Here is a 16803-nt window from a genome sequence, read left to right on the forward strand (position 1 = left end):
TGAGCGACCAGATTTCTATCCTACTACAATATGTACTCTGAAGCCTTTTGAAGATGGACAATTCTCTGCTAAGCTCCCTTAATCAACTGTCTAGATGGTAGCTTGCCTTTGTTCCATTGGCACATAAGGTGAGGGCTTTTAAACACTAAGAGACACAAAGTATTAAGGCCATTTTTTGGGGAAAGATTGCAGTACAGTGACGGCAAAGTCACATTTGACCAGCGAAACAAACATAGAGGGAGGCACTAAAGTCTGCATTAAATGAAAAGTAAAGCATTTGTTCTATTGACCATTGGTACAGATCAACCATTACCAACAATAAGGGCTCCAGAATGTCCCTTTGTCTGATGTCTGCTTGGGTTGTAAAACTTGGTGTGACTAATTTCACCAGATGGTCTTTATAAGAACTCATTTCAGAGTTGTGTGATATAGCCTTCTTGGGTGCATTGATGTATTAAAGGGTAAGAGCCCATCCTGGACTTCGTCATTTGGACAACAGTGCATAGATACATGGAGCACTTAGAGTAACAAGATATCCACCAAGATTTACAATGTATCCAACGTATTTTTACAAAATGGCACCCAACAACACTTTCTGTCTTGTAGCAAGGGAGCACAACCGAACGAACAGTAAACCCACCTAAATGTAAGAAATGACACAGAGGTTAAATGCACAGCTATAAAATACATGCAATCAGACATAATCACAAACAATAGGCAGAATGTTCCATTGTTTTATTATGTTTGCTTGAATTTTGAGATCTGTTGTGATGTCATTCACTGGATGGCCCTTTAAGCTTTACCTGTTCTTTCTGGTGAAGGTGCTCTTCTGTTGGATTGTTGGTGATAGAGGACTGGCAAATAGAACAGTTTTTTTCTCTACACTGGATGACCTGTTTAAATGTTATCACAGCAAAAATCAAATCTTCACGTTGCTCCGTGTGCCCGGTCAGGTCATACCTGAGACAAACATACAGATGAAAGGCAAGTGCACAGTATAGATATGCCATTGTGGGAAGATACCGTTTTTTAGTAGTGCAAATGTGTGCCTTCTTTCAGAGGTGAACGAGCTCTCAAACATAAAGAAATTCGAGATTACATCCCTAACAAAAAAACCTGTTTCAGTTGTATAGCTGCCCAGGAATAGGACTGATGCGGTCTTAAAAAATGACACCCTAAAGTATGAGATAGCCTAAAAAGTATCTTTTTCGCAAGTTTTTTTTTTGTTTTGTTACATTTTGAAAAAATAAACAGCAGCTGCGATAAGATACGTTTTCGAAAGACTGCTTTACAGGTAACAAGAAAGAGATTGCAGATATATTCATCTGAGTTAAAAAAAAAAGCCATAATGAGCTAAATGTATAGGAATGTTGAGACCCCGGTTCCATTTCTCATACCTGGTGCACACTGCCACTTTGTCAGGGTCGTGGATGTAGGGGCAGCTTTCTCCTCGGTTGCACTTCCCGAAGCGGTTGTAGTACATACAGTACTCCTTCTTCTTCTCCTTCTTCTGCTTGGCTTGGCGGATGATGGCCAGACTACGCTGAACAGCGCGACTAGAGGGAGAAGAGAGAAAGAAGATTGTTTCACAACAATACTATTAACAATAACTAACAAGGATTTTTCACATTCATAGGTGGAGATACTATCACAGTCTTCCACTTTTTAATGTTGTGAATGTGGAAAGCTTACTTAACTGGAGCTTAGTAAAGTTGGTCTCCCAAGGTGTATGACCAAAGATTGAGGTTCCGTGATTTTGAACCAGACTCCATTTTGTTTGAGTTGTTCAAGACGCCATTTTTGTGTTGCCCTCACGTAGGCCGTGGAGGTAACCGAACGAACAAAGTTGCATGGGCCTCATTGTTCATGTATGCATTAACAGGCCCTTTTCTGACTTGTGAGTGAATTGCAGAGAAACTGACCTCTTCACCTGAAACTGACCTCGCAAAACCAATTTCCCTTAAGTTTGATTCTTGTCTAAAATTGCCAATCAATGTTCAGGATATCGTTAACTTTTAGTTTCCTTGCACATATCTTATCCTAATCAACATCTGAATTGTTTCTTTCCTTACGACTTTTCATTACATGGGTAGTGCTTTCAATTATGGGTTTATCCGGCTTGTGGAAATTGAATTTGGGACAGTCCTAATAATTAACTTTTGGGTTGGGTTACTGTAAATTGGGTTTTTGTTAATGTGATACTCAGTTAGAAAATGTGTCCTATTGGTCAGAATTTTGCGCAGTGGGTGTACATTTGTAATGAGAATATGGTGTATAAAAAGAGATGTCTTGCTCTACACAAATTGAGCAGTTTCCTGAGTTGTACACCGTGTTGTATTGCTTGGTTTACTGTTACTAGCTGCAGCTAATAAATTTGATCTTTGACGCCATCCAGAAGTATTCCGTGTCTCTGTATTCCAAGACAGGAGAATCCGAAGACTTCGGGTGTGTCCCTGGCACCGCTGGGTTCTAAGAAAACCCGGTTCTTCAGTTGGCGCCCAACGGTGGGGCGACTTCAGCGGTACCGGTCCAAGCCTGAGGATCGTGAGGAGCCACGTGAGGAAATTCTGGAGGAAGGCCGCCACTTCATTGACCCCTGCATGTCGACGTGGACCGAAGGTCTTTTCTGCGAGGCTTCCCGCTTTCCAGCGGCTACGAAGGACTGCTGCCCTGACTGTCGCCCTGTCTTGGACCCTTGATTGATCCTTTGTAAAGCGAGACGATAGACGGTCTTCTGGTGGCGTTGCAGATATTTTGGTTAAGTATAAGTGGGTCGCTCCCACGACTTTGTTTTGGTTCTTGGTTTTGATTCTGTTGTTGCAATAATCGAAGCCGAGGGGCTCGTATATTTCCGAGTGTATCGATAGTTGATAACCCCTTGAAGTTTGAAGCTAGATTAGTGAGCTATAAGATGCCTGGTCTGGGATTCCCGATTGGAGGATTCGTGTCCGATACCTCCGGTTGGAACTCCGACTTATGAGCTCTATTCAAAACACGGAGTGGGTCCTATCACTTATAATGAAGTGTGGGTCCGCTATACAAGGAAAGATGGTGTTTTACGATGGCCCCAACATGGTAGCTTCGAATTAAATATTTTAGATAATCTGGAAGTTGCGCTATTTAGGAAGAAAGCCCGGCCGGCAATGTTTAACTCTTTCCGCCTTTGGCGTAAGGAAGCCAAACAGCGAGAAATTAAGCAGGCAAAAAGAGATAGGAAAGATAAGAATATGTCAGTACTACAAGCTGCTAGGCAGTTTAGGGAAGATGGAGAAGAGCGTGCAAGTGAAGTCTCAGAAAGACAACATTGCATGGCCATCAATAAATGTTATCCGGCTTTGCCACCTTCTCCTCCAAAAGTGATTGAAGATCCTGAAAGAGATCCTTTGATCTCTCATCTACTGAGATTGCCACCCCCTTATGTGCAGGGTGCTACTGCGCCTCCATTACCCCCGGTTGTTCCACCCTTTGTTGTTCAGCCTCCTGCTGTTGTTCAGCCACCCGGTGCTCCACAGATGGTTTTGCCTCCTACTGCGCAACCCACTCTAGGGTCGCCAGCTTTGCTACCAGCTTTGCCTCAAACTCCTTTGCCTTCTACTTCTGCATCTTCGACTCCTACTGCTCTTGTTCCTACACCTCTTTTGCCTCAAAATACTTATTCTCCTGTTCTTATGTCTGCTTCTTCTCCTTCTGCTAGGAAACGAATGACTGAGACTGTTGCTAATCTGTTGTCTCCATTGTTTGGGTCACTGAATATGACCCCTGTTTCGGAACATAAGCAGAGTCGTAGTCAGCTTCCTAGTTCAGAGGAACGGACAGTGTTGGATTTGTTGGCTCGTAGATGGATTTTAAATGCTTCCAGGTATAATTTGCCAGCAGTTATGAATGTTTTCTTTCAGTGGGAGCCGCCTAAGCAAAGGTATGTTTTTGATGTAATGTGTACTTTTCTCCGTCAGGAATGGGAAGATAATGAGTTGGGTCCGATTCCGCAGGAAGTGCTTGATGTTCAGTCCGAATTTGCTAAAGGGACGATAGTGGAATCTGATGTTACAGATGCCGTAGAGACAATACTTGCTTGCAGGTCTAGACTACCGCCTCAGCCATTGTACGAACCTGATCCCTCTGTTAGGAGGAAAGTGAAGCAGTATCCTATGAGAGAGGTTCCCCCTGTATGGAGAGAGGAAGTTGTTGCTAATGTTAATCAGGGTATTCAGTGTGTACCGGCACATTTTCAGCGACTATGGGTACATATCCCTTGGAAAAGAGCAGAGGTCTTGGCTCTTAAGCAGACCTTACCTGACCCCCGTAAGAATCCTGCCGGTTATTACAAGGAGTTGTCTCAGACAGTTGAAGCGTGTATTATGAATTTAGCTGACATAGATATGTTAATGGGTAATGTAGTTCCTCAATCTTTGTGGGCGAAGATTCGTCATGAGAATCATGCGCAAGAATTAGGAGATACGTGGGCTAATATTGTTGCTGCAGATGGTCGGCAAGTAGGAGGTGCCAAACCTGAGCCCTTAGTTGCAGAATTACCAGGTAGGATTATTAATTTGATGAAAACTATGATGCCTCCTTTGCGAGTGAATTGGGACAAGTTAGCAGCATGCAAACAAAAGAAAGACGAGAGTGTGTCTTATTTCTTCACGAGGTTTGAAGAAACGTTTATTGATCAGGATATGAGCACTGAAGGTGGTCAAAGGTTGTTCGTGGACAAATTTGTCTTTAAGTTACTTCCCGAACTTTCTAATAAGTTAAAGGACTCAGAGTTCATGGGCTGTTTCTTCGTCGGCCCAGATATTGGCTACTGCACAATATTACGAGAATAAGGATAAAGATTATTTATTTAACAAACTTGTAAAGCGCTACTGTCACCGTTGCAGGCATCCTGGCGCTGATAAGGTCTGAGGAGGCGGAAGGAAACACCGGGGGTGCGAGCTTTCAGGCGGTTACCTTGGGAAATAGCCAGGTTTTAATCATTTTTCTAAAAGGGAGGAGTTCAGTGATGTGTCTAATCTCAACCGGGAGAGCATTCCAAAGTTGAGCAGCTGCCACCTCATAGGACCTGCCTCCAGCTCGGACTTTCCTGAATCTGGGTACCACTACCAACTTAGCATCAGAAGAACGAAGTCGCCTGGTTGGTGAGTACCAAGCAAACTTTGATTGCAAGGGGGCTGGGCCAGATCCATGAAGAGCTCTAAAGACTATGCAAAGGGCCTTGAATTGTATCCTCTGTCTAATCGGCAACCAATGAAGTTTGCCCAGAGCAGACGGCCCGTGAGATCTTCTCGTGAGCCCTAAGGCCAGCTTAGCCGCCGCAGATTGGACCCTTTGGAGCCTGTCCAACAGGAAACCAGGGGAACCGAGCAGAAGGGCATTACAATAGTCCAACCTGCTGAGGATAGTACACCTAACCACTTGGGCACGGGCATGGATAGGAAGGAGAGGCAGGACTTTCCTCAGAGAACGAAGGATGGCAAAGCAGCAGGCAGACGTCTTTTGCACGTGCGTCTCCATACTGAGCCTTTGCTCCATCATGACCCCAAGATTGCGGACTGATTCCACCGGCCGTACTATGGACCAGTTTCCGGGGGCCAAAAGTTGTTTGGGAACGGCCGGGAAACTTGGTTCTGGCGCTAAAGAGCACCTCCGTCTTCCCTGCATTAAACTGAAGGGAGTTGTCCTTTAGCCACCGAGACGTGACACGCAGGCAGTTGTGGAACACCTCCACAGATGTTGAGTCCTCCCCTTCTAGGGAGAGGATCATCCGCGTGTCGTCAGCATAGTTGACAATCCTGATGTTAAAGCTTTTGATAAGAGGTCTGAGATACAGATTAAAAAGAATCGGGCTAATTGCCAAGCCCTGGGGAACCCCGTGCGATATTAGAGAAAAGGCTGACTGAAAAGGTGGCATGGACACTGACTGCTGCCTGTCCTGCAGGAATGATTGGAACCACTGCAGCGCTGTTCCTCTCACTCCTGCCTCAAACAGCCGCCTCAGCAGAATCTTATGGTTCACCGTATCAAAGGCGGCAGACATATCAAGCAGGATCAAAAACGCTGCCTGCCTTCTGTCTGCCCGCCTTTGAAGCTCGTCCATAGCGGTGATTAGAGCTGTTTCGGTTCCATGGGCAGGCCGGAAACCAAATTGATCCCCATCTAGTAGATGATGACATTCTAGATGGGTAGAAAGAGTGTTACTAACCAAACGCTCAACGATCTTGGCCGGGAAGGGTAACAGGGAGATGGGCTTATAATTTTTGGAGCAGTCTGGGTCCAGGGAGGGCTTTTTTAACAAAGGAGAGACTAACGCCCGTTTCCATTGAGCTGGAACAGTACCAGTCGCAAGAGATTGGTTACATATAAGGTGGAGTGAGGGGAAAAGGTCTTCCTCGAATTCCTTCCAAATTGTAGGTGGCACAGGATCCAGAGGAGACCCAGATGAAATCCCTCTGGCTAGCTTCGTGAAGGCCTCGTACGTAAGGGGTGGGAACTCATGTAACAAATCTATTGTGGCCATGACTGGGCCAATCGCCGGAGGCCCAGATCTTGTATCGGGGGACGGGGCACAATCTGGAGTATTCAAGTCCTTAAGGATAAGATCAATTTTTTCTTTAAAAAATGCAGCAAGATTGTCGCACAGACCTTGGGACGGGACGATGGCGTTACTGGAGCACTCGGGATTAGTAACACTATTGAGTATGTTGAAAATGCTCCTAGAATTGTTGGCCGAGTTGCAAATCAAAGAAGAGTAGTGTTCTGCCTTAGATTTGTTAATCTGATTCTTATATATCAAGACCTTGTTTTTCCACACCTCCTTAAAGGTTTCATTATAGTCCCGTCTCCATCTTCTCTCCGCTTGTTTACATCCCAGTTTTAGGTTTCTAAGATTGTCATTAAAAGATGAGAAGGATAAAGCAGAGAAGAAAACTAAAGATCTAAAGACGAAGGTTCTTTTGCAGCAAGCTTATCCGCCTCGTCAGAATCAGCCTCAGTTTCAGCAACCTCCACAGTTTCAGAGATTGTTACAGAAGCCTGAGCCTTATGCTCCGCGATTCTTTCCTGGTCCTAATCAGTGTGCTTACTGTAGAGAGGAAGGTCATTTTAAGAATAGTTGCCCGGCTTTGTTACAGCGTGCGAATGGCGTATCTGGTCAGAGAGGTTGTGGTGGTTTCCAGCAAGCTCCTAGGGGTAGGAGACGTGGTGTGTTACCCCAGAATGAGCGTTCCTCTTCCCTTCAGAATTCTGCGAATTATTTTGATAGACAGAATGTTCCGAGTGGTCAGTCTGCACAGTACTACGTTGATGATTATTATGTCGAGAGTGAGAGTGCTGGTTATAATGATAGTTAGGACAGCCATGGGCAAAGTGAGGAAGTAGTGTCAGTTCCAGTAGACCAGAGTGGACCTTATGTTGAAGTGATTACATCAGGTGTGGCGGAACCTTTTCTTTTGGATACTGGTGCGACGAAGAGTTCTATTATGCACTCTAAACTTCCTGGCGCACCTTTGTCTGGCTTGACCAATGTTTCCGTAGGATTTTCAGGCGCCCCAGTTCGTAATCCGGTTTCTAGTCCTTTGTCCCTTTCCATTGGTCCTTGTGAATTGGAAGCTCTACTTATTCTAACGACTGGTTGTGGTGAGAATCTGTTGGGTTTGGACTTGCTGAAAAGATTGCATGCGACATTATATTGCTCTCCTTCGGGAGTACATCTTACCTTGGGTAAGAAAGTGATTTCTCCGATGTATTTGTCTAAAGATTGCCTTCCACTGCAATTGCGTTCTCTTCCTGATAAACTTTGGGCTACAGGTCCCAATGATGTTGGTCTTTTGCAGATTCCACCCTATGTTGTTACCCTTAAGTCAAATGCTAGGCTACCTCGTATTCCGCAATATAAAATATCTAGTGATGGCGAGAGAGCTCTTCTAGCAATTATTTATGATTTGGTTGAGAAGGGTGTAATTGAAGAAACGAGAGGTAACGTGTGTAACATTCCTGTTTTGCCTGTCCTTAAGCGTACTGATGCTTCTCAGCCACGTGTGTATCGGTTTGTGATCGATCTTCGAGAAGTGAATAAGATTGTGGTGCCACAGTTTCCTGTTGAGGGGCTATACCCCTCCTATGCTGGAAAATCCAGGTATGAGTGCCGACTTTTTAATGAGCCTACGCCCCGAAATTCACAAAAATTGCACTATACTATCACCTTCACAAAATGTTACCAATACCTGTTGTAACTGTAATTTTACTCTATCTAATTACCAGCCCTACCCAGAGTCTACACTCCACAATCAAACACCAAAACAACGACCAAAACAAGTGAGCCACTATTTCTTATTTTATAGCATTTACTGTAGATCCCTACCCCAGCACAAATTTGACATTTTTAATCTTCTACTGGATAACAATCCCAGTGCCTTATTTCTAACTGAAACCTGGCTGCACGAAAGCGCGGGTCCCGACATAGCCATGGCCCTTCCCCCTAACTATGCCATAGTTAGAAGAGACCGTGAGGGTAAAACGGGTGGGGGAATCGCTATTATATATAATAGAGATCTCACGTGCACTCTAGAACCCGTCAGTATCCCTGACTGCGAAGCGGCTTTTTTCAAAATCACTCTCACCCCTAACTTTACTGCCTCTGGCATGCTAATATACAGGCCTCCTGGGAATGGCAATACTTGGGCCGCAAATTTGGCTAACTATATCACACCCTTTCATCTCTCCTCTAAAAACTTTTCTCTATTAGGAGATTTGAACCTGCATTTCGACGACCCCGCTAGCATGGCAAGCACTAACCTACTAGAGGATTTTGCGGCTATGAATTTAAGGCTACTTAACTCCGGGCCTACCCACCGGGCAGGACCCCTGCTGGATCCCATTTTCTCGAACATCTCTGAAATGAAATGGCTTAACACGACCCCCACATGCTGGTCTGACCACCATCTCATTCAATTCGGCTTAAAATTGCCAACATCGTCAAATCAAACAACACTTGGCCTATATCCTCCATGAGAAATTGGAAGTTACTTGATGTTGAAAAACTCCACAAAACCCTAGCTATGAACCCCCCAGCTCCTGGCTCGGATATGGAAAGTATTGCCATGGCCACACATTCATGGCTTACAAATGCCATCGATAGTTACCTCCCCCTATCTCGGCAAAAAGGTAATACCCATCGCCCCCCAGCCCCTTGGTTTACTGAGACCCTGAAGATCGAAAAATCAAAATGTAAATCCCTCGAAATAAAGTGGCGCAAGAACTATGCCCTCGAAAATAAAGTGACCTACCACAAAGCCAGAAATACATACCACTCTGCCTGCACTAAAGCTCGTGCCCTCTACGTGGCTAATACCATTGATGCGGTGCCAAACAAGGCAAAAACACTTTTCAACACAGTTAAAGACCTGGAAGGCGCAAACACGACTCCTACAGCTCGTCCTTTGGACAGAAAACAATGCCAAGACCTTGCTTCCTTTTTTAATGACAAAATTGAGAAAATCATCTCAGATATCTCCAGTAACACCCCTGCACATGACCCTGGAGAGGTAGTGCCCCCGTGGTCAACCGATATTAACATCCTTGAACATTGGCCTCCCATCACCCTGGACTCAATTAAATCCACCATCAAGACAATCAAATCTGGCTCCCCCTGCGACCCATTACCAGCTACCGTCTTCAGACAGATTGACGCCCCCTCCTGATCACCATTGCTGAAACTCTAAACTCTTCACTTTTGCTTTCCACAGTCCCATCACTCTGGAAACACGCCATGGTCTGTCCGCTCCTGAAAAAACCTTCAGCCAACCCCGAACTCCCTGCAAACTACCGACCCACATCTCTCCTTCCGTTCTTTTCAAAAGTACTTGAAAGACACATTCACTCCGCCCTCACTCTTTTCACAGAAGTAAATTCCCTCCTTCACCCGCCACAGTCTGGTTTCAGAGCGGGTTTCTCCACCGAAACCGCTCTTCTGGGAGTAACCGAAACCATCAGGAAACTCCTAGATGATGGTCAGACAGTCGCACTCATTCTGTTAGATTTGAGTGCGGCTTTTGACACCATCTCTCACACTAAACTACTGGTCACACTTGGGAGAAATGGTATACGGGGGAAAGCACTTAAATGGATCGAGTCTTTTCTGTCCCAGAGAACTTTTCAGATCAAATCCTCCATTGCTTGTTCTGATACAATTAGAACCCCGCACGGCATACCACAGGGCTCCATTCTGAGCCCTTTCTTTTTTAATCTCTACCTCAGACCTTTGGCCGATTTAGCGGACAGGTCGGGACTCACTCTCATGACATATGCAGATGATTCCCAAATCATCTTCTCATTGTCAGAGTCTAATCCCACGGCCCCGTCCATTCTCAAACAAGGGCTCCAAAATATCTTCAGCTGGATGTCTACTAACCAGCTGAAGTTAAACGGTGACAAAACCAAAATCCTCCTTCTGGGAAAAAATAAAGATCTATGGACCACCGCTCATTGGCCCTCTGAGCTAGGCAGTATCCCCACCCCTGCTACCCATGTAAGAAATTTGGGGGTTATCATCGACAATACCCTCTCGATGAAACTACAAGCAAATAGAGTAGTTGGCCTTTGTTTCACCATTCTGAAATGGCTGAAAAAAATCCTATGGATGCTGCCTCTGGCCACGCCAAAGACCGTAGTCAATCCACTCATTACATCCCGGCTTGACTACGGCAACATTCTTTATCTGGGCTCAAATCAAGCAGTTATCAAACGTCTACAACTGGTCCAAAATTCGGCGGCAAGATTACTTTGCCAAATTCCAAAAACTACCAGTGTAACGAAACATCTGAATGACCTACATTGGCTCAGGGTAGAAAACCGCATCAGGTTCAAAGCCCTGAGCTACATGTTTAGGATTAAACTCGGCACCGCACCAAGGTATCTTCAATCCCTAGCGACCCCTTATATCCCGGGTAGAGAACTGCGTTCTCAGACTGCAGCTAACTTTTCGACCCCGAGATTCAAATTAGCAAGAATGGGAGGTAGATCCTTCTCTGTTCTAGGACCCTCCCTGTGGAACAAACTTCCCCCCCATATTCGCAAGGAAGAAAACTACACCAGATTCAGAAAGAACATAAAAACCTGGCTCTTCCAGAAATAAGTAGAATGCTTTTCACCTCTTGCTACTGTGCATCGACGAGTCATCGGCGCTGGGAAACCCTTTTTGGGTAGCTGTGCGCCATACAAATGTAAAAAATAAATAAATAACTAAATAATTGGCCCTGATATCACTGCTTTGTTGACTCTGATTCCTGCTTCGGCAGCCTGGTTTTCTGTTATAGACTTGAAGAATTCTTTCTTCAGTATTCCATTGCCGAGGAAAGTAGAGATATTTTCGGCTTCTCATTAGGAGGTCGAAGCTTCCGGTTTAAGAGAGCTCCCCAAGGTTATTGTGAAAGTCCCTCCATCTATAGTCAGGCGTTGAAAACTCAGCTTGATGATTTTGTGTTGACTTCTGGTGCTACTCTTATTCAGTATGTTGATGATCCGTTGATTACTGCTGATGACGAAGAGATTTGTAAAGAGGCTACTCTTTCTTTGTTACAACATTTGTCTGACCTTCATCATAAAGTGTCACCTTCCAAGTTACAGTATTGCCGACAAGAAGTAACCTATTTAGGTCATCTCTTGTCGAAGGAGGGAAGAAGGTTGACCCCAGAACGAATTCAAGCGATTGCGAAAATGAGTGTGCCATCCACACAGAGAGAAGTGCGTGCTTTCTTAGGTATCACCTCGTATTGTAGGCAATGGGTCCCCAACTTTTCCTTGCTAGCGAAACCTCTGCTGGCATTGACTCTTAAAGATACTCCGTATCCTCTCCCTTGGTCTGACAAATGTCAGAAAAGTTTTTCTGAATTACGTGATGCATTGTGTTCTGCTCCGGTATTGGGTACTCCTGACTACAGTAAACCTTTCACGTTGTATGTTCACGAGAGAGAAGGTTGTGCATTGTCAGTATTGACTCAACAGTTTGGAGACAAGCAACGTCCATGTGTGTATTTTTCAGCAACGTTAGATCCGGTAGCTAAAGCGTTGCCGAGCTGCCTGAGAGCTACAGCGGCAGCGGCTGTTTCTATCCGACAGTCTGCTGGTTTGGTATTGGATAACACGTTGATTGTGATGGTCCCACATGCAGTGGATACTTTATTGAATAGGACTAAGACTCAGCACCTTACTAGTGCACGTCTGTCAGGTTATGAGCTGACTCTTTTGGCTAGCCATGTTCACATTAAGAGATGTAATGTGTTGAATCCAGCTACGTTGTTACCGTTTTCTGTAGAGACAGATGGTCAAGAACAGCATGATTGCTTTCTTCGACAGAGGAGGAAACGAAGGCTAGAGTTGACCTAATAGATACTCCTCTTGAGAATGTTGATGGTACTTTATGGGTAGATGGTTCGTGTTTCAAGCTTCCGAATGGTGAGACGACTACAGCATATGCTGTGACAACTTTACATACAGTTGTTGAAACAGCACGCACAGCACAGAATTCTGCGCAAGCAGCAGAGTTGATTGCATTGACTAGAGCGTGTGTGTTGTCAGAGGGAAAGCGAGTGAATGTTTATACTGATAGCCAGTATGCGTTTGGTGTTGCCCACAGTTTTGGGCGTTTGTGGAGAGAAAGAGGATTCCTTACTTCCCATGGCACGAAAATTCAGCTTGGGCAGTTAGTGAATGAACTTTTGGAATCACTTACTCTCCCAAAGCAGATTGCAATTGTGAAGTGTAGTGTGCATAAGAAAGTTGTGGATGATGTAGGTCGAGGGAATGCGTTTGCGGATGAAGTTGCGAAGGAAACGGCGAGAGATATGATGAGCCGTATGTAATTTTGCGGGCCCTGCTAATTGGGTTATGGCTGGTGGAATGTGTGAAGACACAATAGAAAGTGCGAAGTCAATTCAGGCTGAAGCTACGGAAAAGGAAGAGAGTACGTGGAGAGAAAGTACGGGTATGTTGGATTCGACGGGTTGTTGGGTTGAGTTGTCAGAACACCAGAGATGGTTGTTGCCTGATGCGTATGTGCTCCCAGTGGTTACTATGGCTCATGGAATGGCTCACATTAGTTCGAAGGGAATATGCAAGTTGTTGGCTCCAGTATGGCAGAATGCTGGAATTCCGAAATGTGCTGAGAATGTGGTGAAACATTGTATGATTTGTTTGAAGTACAATCCTGGAAAGGGAACTCCAACTCCAGCTGGTCATTTTGCTCCTCCAACTTATTCGTTTGAAGTGATACAGCTAGATTACATTCACATGGAGAGATGCAACAATTTGAAGTATGTCCTTGTGGTTGTTTGCGCCTTTTCCAGAAGGATAGAGGCTTACCCCCTAAAGGATAATACTGCCTTGTCTACAGCCAAGGTTTTGCTCAAAGAATATTTCCCTAGGTATGGTTTGCCGAGAATTGTATGGTCGGACAATGGGAGTGAATTTGTGGGTCAAGTCATGAAGAAAGTATGTGCTGGTTTGGGAATAAAACAGAAACTCCATGCTGCGAATCACCCCCAGTCTGCTGGACTTGTCGAGTGCTATAACGGCACTTTGAAGCTGAAATTAGCTAAGATACAAGCGAGCACTGGTCTTACATGGCCGGATGCCTTGCCGTTGGCTCTTTTGTCAACAAGGACGACAGTGCATTCTTGTGTGGGACTTAGCCCATACGAAATAGTTTTTGGTCGTTAAGTGAATGTTTGGGGTGTGCCTCGTCCTAAGAAATACAGCGACATTGAGTACCCCTATGTTGGTGGATTACTTACATGACTTAACTGCTAAATTACGTGGTCTCCACCAACAGGTCTATGACAGTTTGCCGACAGCTACTGCAGATCCAGGCCATACGATCCAACCTGGTGATTCGGTGCTAATAAAGAATTTTCAGCGATCCAAGAATTTGGAACAGAGATGGACTGGACCTTTTTTGGTATTGCTGGTCACTAGGACTGCTGTTAGAGTAGCTGGTAAAAAGAATTGGGTGCATGCCACCCATACGAAAAAAGTTCCGTTGCCCTTACCGTATGACAAGTGGGTGAGGGATGGAATCGCTGACTCCGAATGTGAGAGAATTCCTAGATTCGTACCTTTTAGTGATGCACATTTGACATGGACTCGGTCAGAGCACGAGGATGATGACATTCTGCAAGCTGCTGTGCCTCCGCCTTTGAGACTCGACACGACGAATCCGGAACTCCTCTTCAAGGATCAAACTGTGCCTGGCAAAGAGCGCTATAATCTGAGATCGAAAAAGGTCACGTAAATGGACAAATAAAGATTGAATTTTTTTATGTAGTGAATTATACCTTGTCAGATCAGAAGACTTTTTTTTTACTTTTTTCTTTTTCGAGTCACCATCCGGACTCAGCTGCAGGGTCGCGGTACAGCCTTAAGGGGTGAGCCGCGTATTGACACAAGGTCTGTGGTTGAGGGTCGTTAGTACGATCTTGACGCACACTTAAGTGAAGAAGGTAATAGCCGTGAGCAGCACGTTAGAGGATGGAGTCTTTTGGGTCTGATAAGAGTATTAAGAGAGTCTATTTAAGAGCGAAAATGTGTACATTGATTCGTAACAAATGTTTTTTAATATTGTGTTTTCTAATACTTTTGAATATTACGTTAGCTTGTGTGGGTTGGATCATCTATGTTGCACAACAGACGCCTAAATCTACATCCCAACCTACTCTTTCTTTTCCTACTGTTTCTCCACATGAATTTTATACGTTGCCTGAACATGAACAGACACGAAGATCAGAATTTGTGAACAATTCGTTCATACAGATGTTGCATCAGCATCAGCTAGTCGTAAATACCACAAATTGTTGGGTTTGTGGTCTTATGCCACATACGACATATAAGGGAATGCCATATTTGGTTTTGCCTTTTTCGCCTAATGGGTCAGTATGGGCACTCCAAGCAATGTTTATCAATGCGAATGAAGCATCTCCTGTACGTTCCGTCAAATATAATGCAAGTAATAATGCCTTGATACAGGGAATAGTAGATATGATCAGAGATATTGATGCGTATAATGCTATCCCTAAAGATGAGGTACGAGCATATGTTGGTTGGAACAAGACTGGATATAGCATTAGTCTGACAGAGAAAGAGAGACAGAAAAGGTCTCCTCTTATTTGGATTGTACCCCACCGAGGTCATTTTTGTCTGCAAGGTAATGGTCAGAACCCGAGAGCTCAGCTTGGTAAGAGTGTGTGTGTTCACACCTATGTCTATACATCCCAGAAATCTCCACCGTTTGTGCCAGCTAAAGGCACGTATTTTGTTTGTTACGACAGAGCATATACATGGTTGCCTTCTGATTTTTCAGGCACATGTTATGTGGCATTTTTGATTCCCCCTACGTATACAGCTGCTTTCAATTACCATAAGACAAGATATGGTAGAGGTGTTATCGATGCGAAAGATACTGTCGCACAAGAAGTTGGAGACTTCTTTAAGGGTTTTCTGCCCTTTTGGGGTCCTATGGCTAATAGTAGGAATATTCGTCAGCTTACGAGTGTGGTCGAGGCCACTATAAATGAGACTGCAGGTGCCCTTAGCAATATTACAGCTGAGCTTCAAGCGGATCGCCTTATGACATTACAGAACCGCTTTCTTTTAGATATTATACTTGCAGATAGAGGTGGGGTATGTAAATTGATCAGGTTTAGTTGCTGTGTTTTCATTCCAGATAACGCCCCGACAGTGTACCAAGCCATCTTGAGGTTACATAAGTCCGCTGAGTCTATACATGTAGACGAAGGGAACTGGTCATTGATAGAATGGTTTTGGGAACTGCTGTCCAAATGGGGATGGATGTTTCTTGGTATGGCTTTAGCAATCCTTTTCTCGTGTTGCTTATGCATCCAGTGTGGTCCCGCCATTTGTAGTCTTTGTGCTACGATCTGTGTGAGAAGACCAGTCCCGAGAGAAGTGAAGGATAATAAGATGATGTTACAGCAACACCACGACGACCTGATGAGAATAGATATGGACCTGGATTCAGATTGACGTGGGTTTAGGTTATTGCCTACGTAATGGCAAAAGGAGGGTCTGAGGTGCCGTGATTTCGAACCAGACTCCATTTTGTTTGAGTTGTTCAAGACGCCATTTTTGTGTTGCCCTCACGTAGGCCGTGGAGGTAACCGAACAAACAAAGTTGCATGGGCCTCATTGTTCATGTATGCATTAACAGGCCCTTTTCTGACTTGTGAGTGAATTGCAGAGAAACTGACCTCTTCACCTGAAACTGACCTCGCAAAACCAATTTCCCTTACGTTTGATTCTTGTCTAAAATTGCCAATCAATGTTCAGGTTATCGTTAACTTTTAGTTTCCTTGCACATATCTTATCCTAATCAACATCTGAATTGTTTCTTTCCTTACGACTTTTCATTACATGGGTAGTGCTTTCAATTATGGGTTTGTCCGGCTTGTGGAAATTGAACTTGGGACAGTCCTAATAATTAACTTTTGGGTTGGGTTACTGTAAATTGGGTTTTTGTTAATGTGATACTCAGTTAGAAAATGTGTCCTATTGGTCAGAATTTTGCGCAGTGGGTGTACATTTGTAATGAGATTATGGTGTATAAAAAGAGATGTCTTGCTCTACACAAATTGAGCAGTTTCCTGAGTTGTACACCGTGTTGTATTGCTTGGTTTACTGTTACTAGCTGCAGCTAATAAATTTGATCTTTGACGCCACCCAGAAGTATTCCGTGTCTCTGTATTCCAAGACAGGAGAATCCGAAGACTTCGGGTGTGTCCCTGGCACCGCTGGGTT

General features: G+C 44.5%; 1 protein-coding gene across 1 annotated transcript in view; it reads right to left on the bottom strand.

Annotated features, from left to right (window-relative positions):
• Window positions 1–16803, bottom strand: part of ZC3H3 (zinc finger CCCH-type containing 3) — a 1704695-nt gene that overhangs the window by 611177 nt on the left and 1076715 nt on the right. The window contains exon 7 of the mRNA XM_078686633.1: window positions 1398–1556. Coding sequence (XP_078542759.1) covers window positions 1398–1556 — 159 coding nt within the window. The remainder of the gene's footprint in view (window positions 1–1397; window positions 1557–16803) is intronic.

The sequence above is a fragment of the Lissotriton helveticus genome, chromosome 4_1 (genome assembly GCF_964261635.1).
Source record: "Lissotriton helveticus chromosome 4_1, aLisHel1.1, whole genome shotgun sequence".
In the NCBI taxonomy this organism is placed as follows: Eukaryota; Metazoa; Chordata; class Amphibia; order Caudata; family Salamandridae; genus Lissotriton; species Lissotriton helveticus.